At 53.9% G+C, this 14499-nt stretch overlaps 1 protein-coding gene across 5 annotated transcripts in view; it reads left to right on the top strand.

Moving 5' to 3' along the window:
* The window catches only part of LOC125448657 (arrestin red cell), a 144608-nt gene extending 132049 nt beyond the window's left edge, over positions 1 to 12559 (top strand). For all 5 annotated transcript variants that reach the window (XM_059642618.1, XM_059642615.1, XM_059642614.1 and 2 more), the window contains 6 exons: positions 696 to 768; positions 3755 to 3892; positions 8999 to 9082; positions 10661 to 10737; positions 11292 to 11346; positions 12438 to 12559. In XM_059642618.1, the coding sequence (XP_059498601.1) occupies positions 696 to 768; positions 3755 to 3892; positions 8999 to 9082; positions 10661 to 10737; positions 11292 to 11346; positions 12438 to 12534 (524 nt within the window). In that variant the 3' untranslated portion in view covers positions 12535 to 12559. The remainder of the gene's footprint in view (positions 1 to 695; positions 769 to 3754; positions 3893 to 8998; positions 9083 to 10660; positions 10738 to 11291; positions 11347 to 12437) is intronic.
* Positions 12560 to 14499: the final 1940 nt, after the last annotated feature.

The following is a 14499-nucleotide window of genomic DNA, read 5'->3' as shown; positions in this document are numbered from 1 at the left end:
CATGCTGTATCTCGCTCTCTATCTTCATCGAGCTCTCTCTTCATCGCTGTCTATCGCACTCTCTATCTCGCTCTCTATCTTCATCGAGCTCTCTCTTCATCGCTGTCTATCGCACGCTCTATCTTCATTGCGCTCTATCTTGCTCTCTATCTTCATCACTATCTATCTCGCTGTATCTTTCTGTCTCATTCTCTTTGCCTCTTTCTCTCTGACTTTGTCGCTCCGTCTTGCTCTCTGTGTTGCTTGCTCTCCCTGCTGTTTCATTCTCTCTTTGTCTCCTTCTGTCCCTATCTCTTTCGCTCATTGTTGAATGCTTTGTCTCTCCCTCTCTTTCTCTGTCACTCCCTCTCTGTTTCTCATGTCTATGCCTCTTCTCTCTCTCTCTTTCCCTCTTGCTCTCTCTCTCTTTCTGTTTCTGTGTCTCCTCCCCAACCCCTCTACAGTCCCTGCTGACAAGTGGGAGGCATGGATGGATTTCTTTCTCCATCTGATCCCAACCGATGCTGCAGGGATAGTGGGGAAAATGCAGGAGATCAGCACTAAGTTAAAAGAGTTCGGCGAGCCGGACCAGACTTGATGGGCCGAAAGGTCTTGCATCGCACTATAACAGATCTGTTAATCTGCTCATACTGTGCCTGGCTCACTGTCTCTGACACTGCTTAACTCTCAGATTCTCTTGCTGTTTCTCCCAACAGTGCGGCAGTATGCAGACATCTGTCTGTTCAGCACAGCCCAGTACAAGTGCCCAGTAGCACAGATCGAAGCTGAGTGAGTATTGTTGTGTTAATACTCCCTCCCCATCTTGCAGTTACTCATGAGCAGGGTTAGTGGGCCTGAGCCCTGCTGAAACCACCCAGCACAATTCAGCGGGCAGGCAGTCTGAGAATCGGTGGTGTTAATTTGGGACAGGAGTCACATACGAGTGCAGAAATGGTTACGTTGGGCACCGTTCCCTTCTGTAGTTCCCCCAAGCGATGTGGGTAAGGCCGGGGTTTGTCACCTCCTTCCATACTTGTCCCTTGAGCAGCTCACTAGCGACCAGTGAAGCGGTCAACTGCGTTGGCTGCAGGATCTGGAATCACGTGTGGGTCGGATCGGGAAAGCACCAAGCAAGTTTCCTTCCCTAATGGGGCACGCATCCCTCTCCGCAGGCATGTTCTTAGGGAATTATCGTGGGCGAGTAGAGTAACAGCTTTTACCTGATGCCCTACAACTTCTATTCCATACTCCCCAACTCGGATTCTGAAATGAGTGATTGCTGGGTTAGAAGGTCCCAGAGGGGGCTCAGCTCCTAGGACCACCCCATAGAATCCCTGCAGTGCAGAAGCAGGCCATTCAGCCCATTGGGTCCGCACTGGCCTTCTGAAAATAATCCCACCCCATCCCTGTAACCCTGCATTCCCCATTGCTAACCCACCCTAACCCACACATCCCTGGGCACTACGGGACAATTTAGCACAGCCAACCCACCCTAACCCACACATCCCTGGGCACTATGGGACAATTTAGCACAGCCAACCCACCCTAACCCGCACATCCCTGGGCACTACGGGACAATTTAGCACAGCCAACCCACCCTAACCCGCACATCCCTGGGCACTACGGGACAATTTAGCACAGCCAATCCCACCCTAACCCGCACATCCCTGGGCACTACGGGACAATTTAGCACAGCCAATCCCACCCTAACCCGCACATCCCTGGGCACTACGGGACAATTTAGCACGGCCAACCCACCCGAACCCGCACATCCCTGGGCACTACGGGACAATTTAGCACGGCCAATCCACCCTAACCCGCACATCCCTGGGCACTATGGGACAATTTAGCACAGCCAATCCACCCTAACCCGCACATCCCTGGTCACTACGGGCAATTTAGCATGGCCAATCCACCCTAACCCGCACATCCCTGGGCACTACGGGACAATTTAGCATGGCCAATCCACCCTAACCCGCACATCCCTGGGCACTATGGGACAATTTAGCACGGCCAATCCACCCTAACCTGCACATCCCTGGGCACTACGGGACAATTTAGCACGGCCAATCCACCCTAACCCGTACATCCCTGGGCACTACGGGACAATTTAGCACGGCCAATCCACCCTAACCCGCACATCCCTGGGCACTATGGGACAATTTAGCACGGCCGATCCACCCTAACCCGCACATCCCTGGGCACTACGGGACAATTTAGCACGGCCAACCCACCCTAACCCGCACATCCCTGGGCACTATAGGACAATTTAGCACGGCCAATCCACCCTAACCTGCACATCCCTGGGCACTATGGGACAATATAGCACGGCCAACCCACCCTAACCCGCACATCCCTGGGCACTACGGGACAATTTAGCACGGCCAATCCACCCTAACCCGCACATCCCTGGGCACTACGGGACAATTTAGCACGGCCAATCCACCCTAACCTGCACATCCCTGGGCACTATGGGACAATATAGCACGGCCAACCCACCCTAACCTGCACATCCCTGGGCACTATGGGGCAATTTAGCACGGCCAACCCACCCTAACCCGCACATCCCTGGACACTATGGGACAATTTAGCATGGCCAATCCACCCTAACCCGCACATCCCTGGGCACTATGGGACAATATAGCACGGCCAACCCACCCTAACCCGCACATCCCTGGGCACTACGGGACAATTTAGCACGGCCAATCCACCCTAACCCGCACATCCCTGGACACTATGGGACAATTTAGCACGGCCAATCCACCCTAACCCGCACATCCCTGGGCACTATGGGACAATTTAGCACGGCCAGTCCACCCTAACCCGCACATCCCTGGGCACTACGGGACAATTTAGCACGGCCAATCCACCCTAACCCGCACATCCCTGGGCACTACGGGACAATTTAGCACGGCCAACCCACCCTAACCCGCACATCCCTGGGCACTACGGGACAATTTAGCACGGCCAACCCACCCTAACCCGCACATCCCTGGGCACTACGGGACAATTTAGCACGGCCAATCCACCCTAACCCGCACATCCCTGGGCACTACGGGACAATTTAGCACGGCCAACCCACCCTAACCCGCACATCCCTGGGCACTACGGGACAATTTAGCACGGCCAACCCACCGTAACCCGCACATCCCTGGGCACTACGGGACAATTTAGCACGGCCAACCCACCCTAACCCGCACATCCCTGGGCACTACGGGACAATTTAGCACGGCCAACCCACCCTAACCCGCACATCCCTGGGCACTACGGGACAATTTAGCACGGCCAACCCACCGTAACCCGCACATCCCTGGGCACTACGGGACAATTTAGCACGGCCAACCCACCCTAACCCGCACATCCCTGGGCACTACGGGACAATTTAGCACGGCCAACTCACCCTAACCCGCACATCCCTGGGCACTAGGGGACAATTTAGCATGGCCAACCCACCCTAACCCGCACATCCCTGGGCACTACGGGACAATTTAGCACGGCCAATCCACCCTAACTGATACATCTTTGGACCGTGGGAGGAAACCGGAGCACCTGGAGGAAACCTACACAGACACGGTAGGAAATGGAAATTTGACACAGCTCAAGGGTGGAATTGATCTCAATCCCTGGTGCTGTGAGGAAGTGGTGGTAACCGCTGAGCTGCCATGCCAACCCTAAGCCACTATGTTGATTCAGCAGGTATCTCTCTCGCGGTCTTCCCCGAGCTTCCTAGTTGTGTGATGTGTTTTTGCCAGTTCCTTGTGGTTCTACTCCGCAGTGATCAGGTGTCTGCCAGCTCGACTGTCTGTAAGGTGTACACACTGGTCCCCCTCCTGGACCATAACCGAGAGAAGCGAGGCTTGGCTCTAGATGGGAAACTGAAACATGAAGACACCAACCTGGCTTCCAGTACCATGTGAGTCATCTCCCTCTGTCCCTGATCTATTCCGCCTCCAATGCTCTGCCTCTCTGTCTCATACACTCCCTGTTTGGCGCTCACGCTCGCACACTCGTTCCCACGCACTCAGTCCCTCTTTGCTCTGTCTCACATCCGTGCTCTTTGTCACACGCAGTCGCTCACATTCTTTCGATCTTGCTGCCTCTTGCACTCTCGGGCTGTCGCTCTCGATCTCTCGTGTTGTCCTTCTCTCTCTCTCTCTCTCTCTCTCGTGTTATCGTTCTCTCTCTCGTGTTGTTGTTCTCTCTCTTTCTCTCGCTCTGATCAGTTGTCCTTCTCTCTCTCTCTCTCTCGTGTTATCGTTCTCTCTCTCGTGTTGTTGTTCTCTCTCTTTCTCTCGCTCTGATCAGTTGTCCTTCTCTCTCTCTCTCTCTCTCGTGTTATCGTTCTCTCTCTCGTGTTGTTGTTCTCTCTCTTTCTCTCGCTCTGATCAGTTGTCATTCTCTCTCTTGTGCTGTCGCTCCATTCTCTTGCTCCCTCATACTCTCACGCTCCCTCATGGTCTCTTTTTGCAGCCTTGTTCATGCTTTCTGTTGTGCTCTCTCTCTCCCTCGCACTCTCACACTTTTTCCCTCTCTCTCTCTCACGCCCTCACTCACTCTCTCGTGCCCACGTTCTCTGTCTCTCTCTCTCTCTCTCTCTCTCTCTCTCACTCTCTCTCTCTCTCTCTCACGCCCTCACACTCTCTCTCTCACGCCCTCACTCTCTCTCTCTCTCTCACGCCCTCACTCACTCTCTCGTGCCCACGTTCTCTGTCTCTCTCTCTCTCTCTCTCTCTCACTCTCTCTCTCTCTCTCACTCTCTCTCACGCCCTCACTCTCTCTCACGCCCTCACTCTCTCTCTCTCACGCCCTCACTCTCTCTCTCTCGCGCCCTCACTCTCTCTCTCTCGCGCCCTCACTCTCTCTCTCTCGTGCCCTCACTCTCTCTCTCTCTCTCGCCCTCACTCTCTCTCTCTCGTGCCCTCACTCTCTCTTGCGCGCACACTCTCTCTCTCTCTCTCTTGCCCTCACACTCTCTCTCTCTCTCTCTCACGGCCTCACTCTCTCACTCTGTCGCTCTCTCTCTCGCGCCCTCACTCTGATCTCTCTCTCTCGTGCCCTCACTCTCTCTCTCGTGCCCTCACTCTCTCTCTCTCATGCCCTCACTCTCTCTCTCTCTCGCGCCCTCACTCTCTCGTGCCCTCACTCTCTCTCTCTCTCTCGCACCCTCTCTCTCTCTGTCTCTCTCGCGCCCTCACTCACTCTCTCTCTCGCACCCTCACTCACTCTCTCTCTCTCACGCCCTCACTCACTCTCTCTCTCGTGCGCGCCCTCACACTCTCTCTCTCTCTCGCACCCTCACACTCTCTCTCTCTCTTGCGCCCTCACACTCTCTCTCTCTCTCTCTCTCTCGCCCTCACACTCTCTCGCTGTCTCTCGCGCCCTCACTCTCTCGCGCCCTCACTCTCTCGCGCCCTCACTCTCTCTCTGTCGCACCCTCACTCTCTCTCTCTCTCGCGCCCTCACTCTCTCTCTCTCGCGCCCTCACTCTCTCTCTCTCGCGCCCTTGCTCTCTCTCTCGCGCCCTCACTCTCTCTCTCTCTCTCACCCTCACTCTCTCTCTCTCTCGCGCCCTCTCTCTCTCTCTCTCTCTCTCTCTCTCGCGCCCTCGCTCACTCTCTCTCTCTCACGCCCTCACTCACTCTCTCTCTCGTGCGCGCCCTCACACTCTCTCTCTCTCTCGCACCCTCACACTCTCTCTCTCTCTTGCGCCCTCACACTCTCTCTCTCTCTCTCTCTCTCTCGCCCTCACACTCTCTCGCTCTCTCTCGCGCCCTCACTCTCTCGCGCCCTCACTCTCTCTCTGTCGCACCCTCACTCTCTCTCTCTCTCGCGCCCTCACTCTCTCTCTCTCGCACCCTCGCTCTCTCTCTCTCGCGCCCTCACTCTCTCTCTCTCTCGCGCCCTCTCTCTCTCTCTCTCTCTCTCTCTCTCGCGGCCTCACTCTCTCTCTGTCTCTCTCTGTCTCGCGCCCGCACTCTGATCTCTCTCTCGCGCCCTCACTCTCTCGCGCCCTCTCTCTCTCTCTCGCGCCCTCACTCTCTCTCTCTCTCGCGCCCTCACTCTCTCTCTCTCTCTCTCTCTCGCGGCCTCACTCTCTCTCTGTCTCTCTCTGTCTCGCGCCCGCACTCTGATCTCTCTCTCGCGCCCTCACTCTCTCTCTCTCTCATGCCCTCACTCTCTCTCTCTCTCTCTCTCTCGCGCCCTCACACTCTCTCTCTCTCTCTCGCCCTCAAACACTCTCTCTCTCTCGCGCCCTCACACACTCTCTCTCTCTCGCGCCCTCACTCTCTCTGTCGTGCTGTTTCTGTTGCCAGTGAACACTCTCCCCTTTGCGTTTCTCTCTCGCTCCCACATCTCTGCCATGCCTGTCTCTCCATGTTGCCCCTCAGTTAGCCCCCTGCTCTACAATTTATTCCCCTGAGCTGTTTTGCTTCTGTCAAAGAAATTCGTGTCGCTGAAGATTTCCATTCTGAACCCATCAGGACAAAAATGCAAGAAAGCCATTTTTTCAAACAATTTTTCCTTTCATTCATTCATTGGGTACGGGCGCCACTGGCTGGACCATCTGCCGCCACATATCTGCCAGATTTCCTTCTGTAGAAGGACATTAGTGAACCAGATGGGGGTTTATAACAATCTATCATGGCTGCTGTTGGGGGTAAATTTTATTGATCCTGATGTTTACTGAATCCAAATTTTACCTTGTGCTGTGGTGAGGTTTGAACCCGTGTCTTGGGGTCATTGGCTGACGATTTGAGTGACTGTAGCAATCCAGTGACATTACCACAATGACGCTCCCTTCCTCAACTTTATACCACAGGGAAAAGGAAAAACTGCCAACTGGTTGACTGTGACCCTCCGAGGTAGTACCATGCAGCAAGCAGTGGGGTTAACCTTGGGTTGACCAAATTTTGGCATCGTAGAATTTTACAGTACAGAAGGAGGCCATTTGGTCCATCATGTCTGTACTGGCTCCCAAATGGGCTACCGAGCCAGTCCCACTCTGCAGCCATATCTCAGTAGCCCTCTAATGCCATCACTTCCTAATGTTTATCCCATTTCTGTCTGGGAACCTCCAGTGGAATCTGCCTCCACCACTCGCCCAAGGCAGCGCAGTCCAAATCCCAGCCACTTCTCTGCGTCAAGAAAATTTCTCCTCATCCCGCTCCGAGCTGTCTTGCTGGCAATCTGGAAATTGCGAGCCACCTCCCCTTCCTAGCCTCTGACATGGCACCTAATGGAAAATTAGTATTCTCCTTCACCCTGCCAATCTGTTGAAGATTTTGAATACCCGAACTCTATACGTGGGGACTGATGTTCCGCAAACAAAGGCAATATGTTCAAGGTGCTGTGCCTTCCTTGAGTTCTTGGGACTGCGGGGAGCTCGTTTGTTTACTTCATGGCAACACCATAGCCTAGCAGAGATGACTTGCCAACAAATCAGCAGTCTTTTCCCCCTATGATGTAATGTTCATCATGGTGTGAAATCCGGTGGGGGTGGTTGGTGGGTTCGCTGGTGTTTGTCATTTATATAAGTGATTTGGATGTGAACACAGGAGGCATGGTTGGCATGTTTGCCAATGACTGATTGTTATATATATGGTTTAGAAGGTGTGGACGCTGGGAAGTTGTTTCTGTTAAGCGGGGAGACTAGGACCCGTGGGCACAGCCTTAAAATTAGAGGGGGTAAATTTAAAACTGAAATGAGATGACATTACTTCAGCCAGAGAGTGGTGGGCTTGTGGAATTCATTGCCACGGAGTGCAGTGGAGGCCGGGACGTTGGATACCTTCATGGCAGAGATCGACAAATTCTTGATCTCAGAAGGAATCAAGGGCTACGGGGAGAGTGCAGGGAAGCGGAGTTGAAATGCCCATCAGCCATGATTTAATCATGGAGTGGACTCAATGGGCCGAATGGCCTCACTTCCACTCCTATGTCTTATGGTCTGATGGACACCAAAGTTGGTGGCGTAGGGCACAGCGAAGAAGCTTATCTGGGAGTACAACAAGATCTTGATCAGCTGGGCCGAGGAGTGGCAGACGGAGTTCAGTTTAGATAAATGTGAGATGTTGCACTTTGGTCAGGCAACGCAGGGCAGGGCTTAGACAGTTCATGGTAGGACCCTGGGGAGTTTTGCTGAACAGAGAGACCTTGGGGCGCAGGTTCATAGTTGCTTGAAAGTGAAGTCGCAGGTAGACAGGGCGGTGAGGAAGGCATTTGCTACGCTCGCCTTTATTGGTCAGAACATTGAGTGTAGGAGTTGGGAGGGTCATATACAAGAAATTGGTGAGGACATTCTTGGAATACTGCATTCAGTTCTAGTTGCCTTGCTGTAAGAAGGCTGTTACTAAATTAGAAATGGTGCTGAAAAGATGTTACCAGGATTGGAGGGTTTAAACTGGAAGGGTTTAAGGAGAGGTTGGGTTGGCTGGGGGTATTTTCCCTGGATCATAGCTGGCTGAGGGGTGACCTTGTAGAGATTTATAAAATCATGAGGGACATGGATAGGGTGAATAGCAAAGGTTCCCCCCCCCCCAGGGTGGGGGGAGTCCAAAATTAGAGGGGCAGAGGTTTAAGGTGGGAGGGGAAAGATTTAAAAGGGACCTGAGGAGTAGCTTTTTCACACAGAGGGTGGTGCGTGTGTAAAATGAGCTGCCAGAGGAAGTGGTGGGGGCTGGTACAGTTACAGCATTTAAAGGGCATTTGAATGGGCACATGAATAGGAAGGGTTTAGAGGGACAGGGGCCAAATGCTGGCAAATGGGATGAGATTAATTTAGGATATCTGGGGCAGCATGGACACATTGGACCGAAGGGTCTGTTTCCGTTCTGTATGACTCTTAAGATGGAAATCTTTTTGTACAGGTCAGCCTCCATCCCTCTATCCATCTGTCTCTCTCTCTCTCTCTGTCTCTCTCTCTCTCTTTCTTTTTTCAGCAATTTCTTACTTCGACGGTACAGAGTTACCTAACGAACCCGAGGCTAGGCCTGAAATGTTGGCCGGTTTTGTCTTTCAGAGTAAAGGAAGGAGCCAACAAGGAGGTGCTAGGAATCCTTGTGTCGTATCGGGTGAAAGTGAAGCTGGTGGTGTCACGCGGAGGGTACGTCTCAGAGTCACCAAGCTGCAACCCCATAAGGAGCGGGAGTAGATCATTCAGTCTGCTGGGTCTACCCGCTCCCCTTCAATGAGATCGCGGCTGATCTGATCGTCCACAACTACTCTGTATAAGCCTGATTTCCCCTTCCTGATATTCAAATCAGTCTCGGCTCCAAATATACTTGATGACCTAGCCTCGACAGCGGTCCACGGTAAAGAGTTCCACTCCCCTCTGAGAGAGGACATTCCTCCTCTACTCCGTATTCAATGGGCGACCCCTTATTCTGAGATGATGCTCCTCTGGTCCTGGACTCTCCCACGAGGGGAAACACCCTCTCCACATCCACACTGTCCAGTCCCCCTAAGACTCTTCCAAATCTCCAAAGGTCACCTCTCGTTCTTCTCAACTCCAGTGTTGCTACCCAACCTATTCAGACAGTCCCTCCACGCCTGGGATCAATCAAGGGAACCTCCTTTGGATTGGAACCAGGCCGTGATCTTATTGAAGGAGCAGGCTTGAGGGGCTGAATGGCCTGATTCTTAAGGATTGTTGTGACCCCTAGGGCAGTTCACGGGAACTGGGTGGACTGAGCGGTCTCGTCTGTTGTCTACGCCACACGTGCTCTTTTCTTTCCAAAGCTCTGGACAGTTGGCATCTTGAGTTTGTGACCCCTTTGTTAACCCCAGGTCAAAATCCTGGACCCCCCCATGCCTGGCAGAGCTGCGTCGGTGTCCCTACAGAGCAGCGGTTCCAGAAGACAGCTTAACCCCACCTCCTCAAGGGGCAAAAGGGGGCAGGAGATGGAAGCTGTGTCCTTGCCCACATCTCACGAAGGAATAAGAATGAAGATGTTTGCGCTGTGGTCGGGAGGAGGTTGGTGGGACCGTCCAAGTTAAGATGGCCGCTAATAATTTCCAGAGAAGCTTGGGGCGTTAGGTGGGCCTCTTGGCACTGCAGGGGCGTGCTTTGAGGGGGAGCCATGTGGACCCATTTCAGGGGAAGCGTGTGAGGCAGACATGCATGGTGCACCAGTGCCGAGCAGAGCCTGAGGGGTTGAATGGCCAGTTTCCCGATGGAATCACAGAATCCCTATAGCGGCTATTCAGCCCATCGAGACTGCACCATCCCTCAGAAGAGCCTCGCACCCAGACTCAGCCCCTGTACCCTATCTCCATAACCCTTGGCTAACCCACACAACCTCCACTTCCCTGAGCATTAAGGGGGCCATTTGGTAGGGCCAATCCACCCTAGCCCACACACCTTTGGGCTGAAGAGACTTAATCGTACCACCGCCACACCCATAGGGTCGCCCTCTCATTGGAGAGAGATTGACACCGTTTGGGTTGACCCAAGCCGGAGGTGAGAGGAGAGGTTAAAAAGGGTTCATCGCAGTAACCTGAGTGCAGGGGATCGAACAACCCCCTCCCCCACCCCGCGCTCATGGCATCACTCTGCGTCGCAAACCGGCCTTCCAGCCATCTGGGCTGAACAAATTCCGCCCCCCTCCGATCCTGATCCCACGCCCCCATTCCGTGTGCCGGGTTCCCTGTTGTCTGACGCCCTCCATCTTTTTCTTTTTAGGGACGTATCAGTGGAGTTGCCTTTCGTCTTAATGCACCCAAAGCCCATTGAGCAACCCATCTCCAGACCTCAGTCAGGTAAGGTCATTTTCCACCCCCAGCCCCACCCAGCCAGCCAGCTTTGACCCTTCGGTCAATTTGCAGCCGGACCACCTGTTAACCCCTGGGGGTGGGGGAGATCGTGCTGGCAATTCCCCGGAGCTGTCGAAGAACATGGTGAGGGTCGCTGTGACCTCTCGGGATACTGCAAAGTTCCCAGGAGGGTACGGACTCTGACCTCGTTGACCCGTAGTTGAGGGAGCGGGTCGTTCCAGGGCAAGCGTGTCCCCTCTCAGGAGGCTGGCTGTTCGGAGTTTAGGGTTTTGGAGCTCTCTACGCCGAGGGCTGCGGATGGCTCGGCTCTGGGAGCCGGGGATCTCGGCAATAAGGGGGGGAAGTAAGAGGGCGGCTGGAGCTGGGGTCAGAGATTGGCTGAGCGATGACCTGGTTTGAGCGGTGGGGGGGGCCAAATGACCATCTCGCGCTTGGTCTTTCGGCCAAGGCGGTCGCGATGCTGCGGAAGGCAGTAGTTTGTCGTGGGGCTTCCATCTGACTCGAAGGGTTTTATTCCCGTCTTTGTATCTGTCCTCCAGTCCTGCCAGATTCTGAGGCTCCAGTCGATACAAACTTGATTGAGTTCGAAACCAAGTAAGTTGTTACCAATCTGTGATGTGTTTCCGGCCCGACGGAGTGGGGTGTGAAAAATAAACCCCTTCGTGGTCCTCCCCCATGCCCCCATCCTTCTGAAACGTCTGCGCTTTCTCCGATCTGTGCGTTCCTCATGATCATCATCCCGACTCTGCCTTCAGCTCATTTTTATGGCTCTGTCCTGGCTGGGCCCAGCATTTATTGCTCGTCCCTAGTTGCCCCTAGAGAAATGTGGCGGGCAAGGGGGGTCGTTGCAAATGTCTTTTAAACATTGTGACTGTACCCACTTCCCCTGTGTGTAAAAATATTTCGCACCTCATGTCTTTTTTTTAATCTTTCTCTTCTCACCTTTAATAATAAAAATGCCATTTTACCCTTGAAATCCTCCTCCTGAGGCAAAAGATACCCTCTAGTTATCCTATCTGATATCCCACAAGATGTCACCCCTCAGCACCAGTGGGAAAAGTCCTAACCTATCCTCATATTTCAAACATCTCTTCCCAGTAACAGAAATTACTGGAGAAACTCAGCACATCTGGCTGCCTCTACAGAACGAGAAAGCAGGAGTTGACATCTTTGGGCCGAGTGGCCCTTCTTCAGTTCTGTTTGTCTTTTTTCTCCCCCCGCTCTCATCCCATTTAAAAGCCCCTTCCGTCTTTTGTGCTGGACCTCTACGCCCCTCTACCCCCCTCAGTCCTCGCCCAATGCCGTTTCGGTTCTGAAGGAGGAACTTGCCGGACGCGAAACTCTGTATGGACACTGCTGGACCCCGCCGAGTTTCTCCAGTGATTTTCTTTGTTAGTTTCAGGCTTCCAGCGTCTCTAGTCCGGTATCTGGTTCCTGGAGACTGAGGCGATGCGGGGGGTCTCTTGAAATTATGAGGGTCGGAGAGTGACATGGTGTGTGGTGGGGGGTATGGGGGTCAGAGAGTGATATGGTGTGTGGTGGGGGGTTGGGGGTTGGAGAGTGATGTGGAGCGGGAGGGTGTTGGGGGTCAGAGAGTGATGTGGAGCGGGGCGGGGGAGGTGGTGGGGGGATCGGAGATAATTGCTCGGGGCCTGAGCTTGTGACCTGTCTGTTTGCCCCTCCAGTTTCTCCCACGATGACGACATTGTGTTCGAGGATTTTGCTCGACTTCGGTTGAAGGGACTCAAAGATGAGAAGGACGAGGATGACCATTTCTGTTAGAGTGGCACTGCCAGGGAGGGAGGGTTTTGGGGGTAATGGTGGTGGTGGTTGGGGGGTTTGGGAGGAGCGGGTGGGGCGTCAGGGAAGAGAGAGGAACAGAAACCGAAAGAAGGCCAGAAAGCCCCCGCCCCTCCCTCCCTCACCTGGGGGGCACATCAGTGAGAGAGATGGAGAGCCCACAAGCCTCATATCGAGGTCAGGGCTGAGAGGAGGGGGGTGTGGGGGAAAGGGGTACGGATTCCCTCCATCGAGAGGTGGTCATCGTCTCTCCGTCTTTGTGGGGGGTGTGTCTCAGTCGAATATTTCTAGACTCAGGCCTTGCTATGGACTCTCCGCGCCAAACCCCCCCCCCCCCCCCCCCCCCCACCCCCAACCCGGCGCCATCACCTCAAATCTGAACGTCTTCGCAACAGTTGAATTCTACTTTCTCGCCTCCACCTCGTGAAAACCCCTTTTCTCGCCCACTCAAGGGGCTCTGGTCATGACTTGCGCCCATCTCTTCCCCCCCCCCCCCCCCAAACTGTGCAACTCTCCCAAACCTGACCCCTCTCCATTGAAGAGCTGCCCTGTGGATGCCCAGTCCCTAACCAATCTGTTGGGATGTAGTTGGCTCAGTGTTGGAGGTGAAGGGTCAGTGGGGGTTGGGGAGGGGCAACAAGGCAACAGGAAGGTAGAGACACCCAGGCCTTTGGAGGTATGGGAGGGTGTTGTGTATGTGCTCGTTTGCCCTGCCAATTTGATTCGATCGTAACTGCACCCCCCTCCAAAATGGTCAAGCCACGCAGTGCAAGGGGCAGTTGGGGATAGGGCAGCCAACACTGTCCTCTCCAGATCCCCTGAAAGGATAGAGGCAGGTACTGGCGGGTGTAAAGTTATTTTTTATGTTGCGGTGGGGGCGGGGGGTGGTTCGCAGAATGACCCAAGCTGCCTCCCTCTTTGCCCAATCTCCCATCCTCTCTGCTCACTCGCTCACTCACCCACCCTGCCAGCAGTCGTCAGTCACAGTGAGCAGTGTGCAGATCCAGGTTCGTTCTCGCACACTCGCTCACACTCTCACACATTCCTGTGTGCTGCCACTCGCACTCACACCCACTCCCTGCACATTCTCACATGCTCACACGCTCACTCTACCTCATGCTCTCGCTCTCTCACTTGCACTCTCACACACTCTCTGCACACTCTCACTTTCTCACATGCTCACACGCTCACTCACTTGCACTCTAACACACTCTCTGCACACTCTCACTTTCTCACATGCTCACACACTCACTCTACCTCATGCTCTCGCTCTCTCACTTGCATTCTCACACACTCTCTGCACACTCTCACTTTCTCACATGCTCACACGCTCACTCTACCTCATTCTCTTGCACTCTCACACACTCTCTGCACACTCTCACTTTCTCACATGCTCACACGCTCACTCTACCTCATTCTCTCGCTCTCTCACTTGCACTCTCACACACTCTCTGCACACTCTCACTTTCTCACATGCTCACACGCTCACTCTACCTCATTCTCTTGCACTCTCACACACTCTCTGCACACTCTCACTTTCTCACATGCTCACACGCTCACTCTACCTCATTCTCTTGCACTCTCACACACTCTCTGCACACTCTCACTTTCTCACATGCTCACACGCTCACTCTACCTCATTCTCTCGCTCTCTCACTTGCACTCTCACACACTCTCTGCACATTCTCACTTTCTCACATGCTCACACGCTCACTCTACCTCATTCTCTCGCTCTCTCACTTGCTCTCTCACACACTCTGCGCTCTCTGCACTCTCTCACACTGTCTTGCATTCCCTGGTGCTCCCAGGTGCTCTCTTGTGCTTTCTTGTTCCCTCATGCTCACTCACACTCTTCCTTGCTTGTACTCATGTGCTCTGTCTTTCACTTTCCCTCACTCACATGCTGTCTCACTCACTTTCACTCCCCTGCACCCGCTCCAAATGTCC

The sequence above is a fragment of the Stegostoma tigrinum genome, chromosome 45, assembly GCF_030684315.1.
Source record: "Stegostoma tigrinum isolate sSteTig4 chromosome 45, sSteTig4.hap1, whole genome shotgun sequence".
Taxonomy (NCBI): domain Eukaryota; kingdom Metazoa; phylum Chordata; class Chondrichthyes; order Orectolobiformes; family Stegostomatidae; genus Stegostoma; species Stegostoma tigrinum.
The sequence above is the reverse complement of the archived record's forward strand: the minus strand, read 5'-3'. Positions and strand labels throughout refer to the sequence as shown.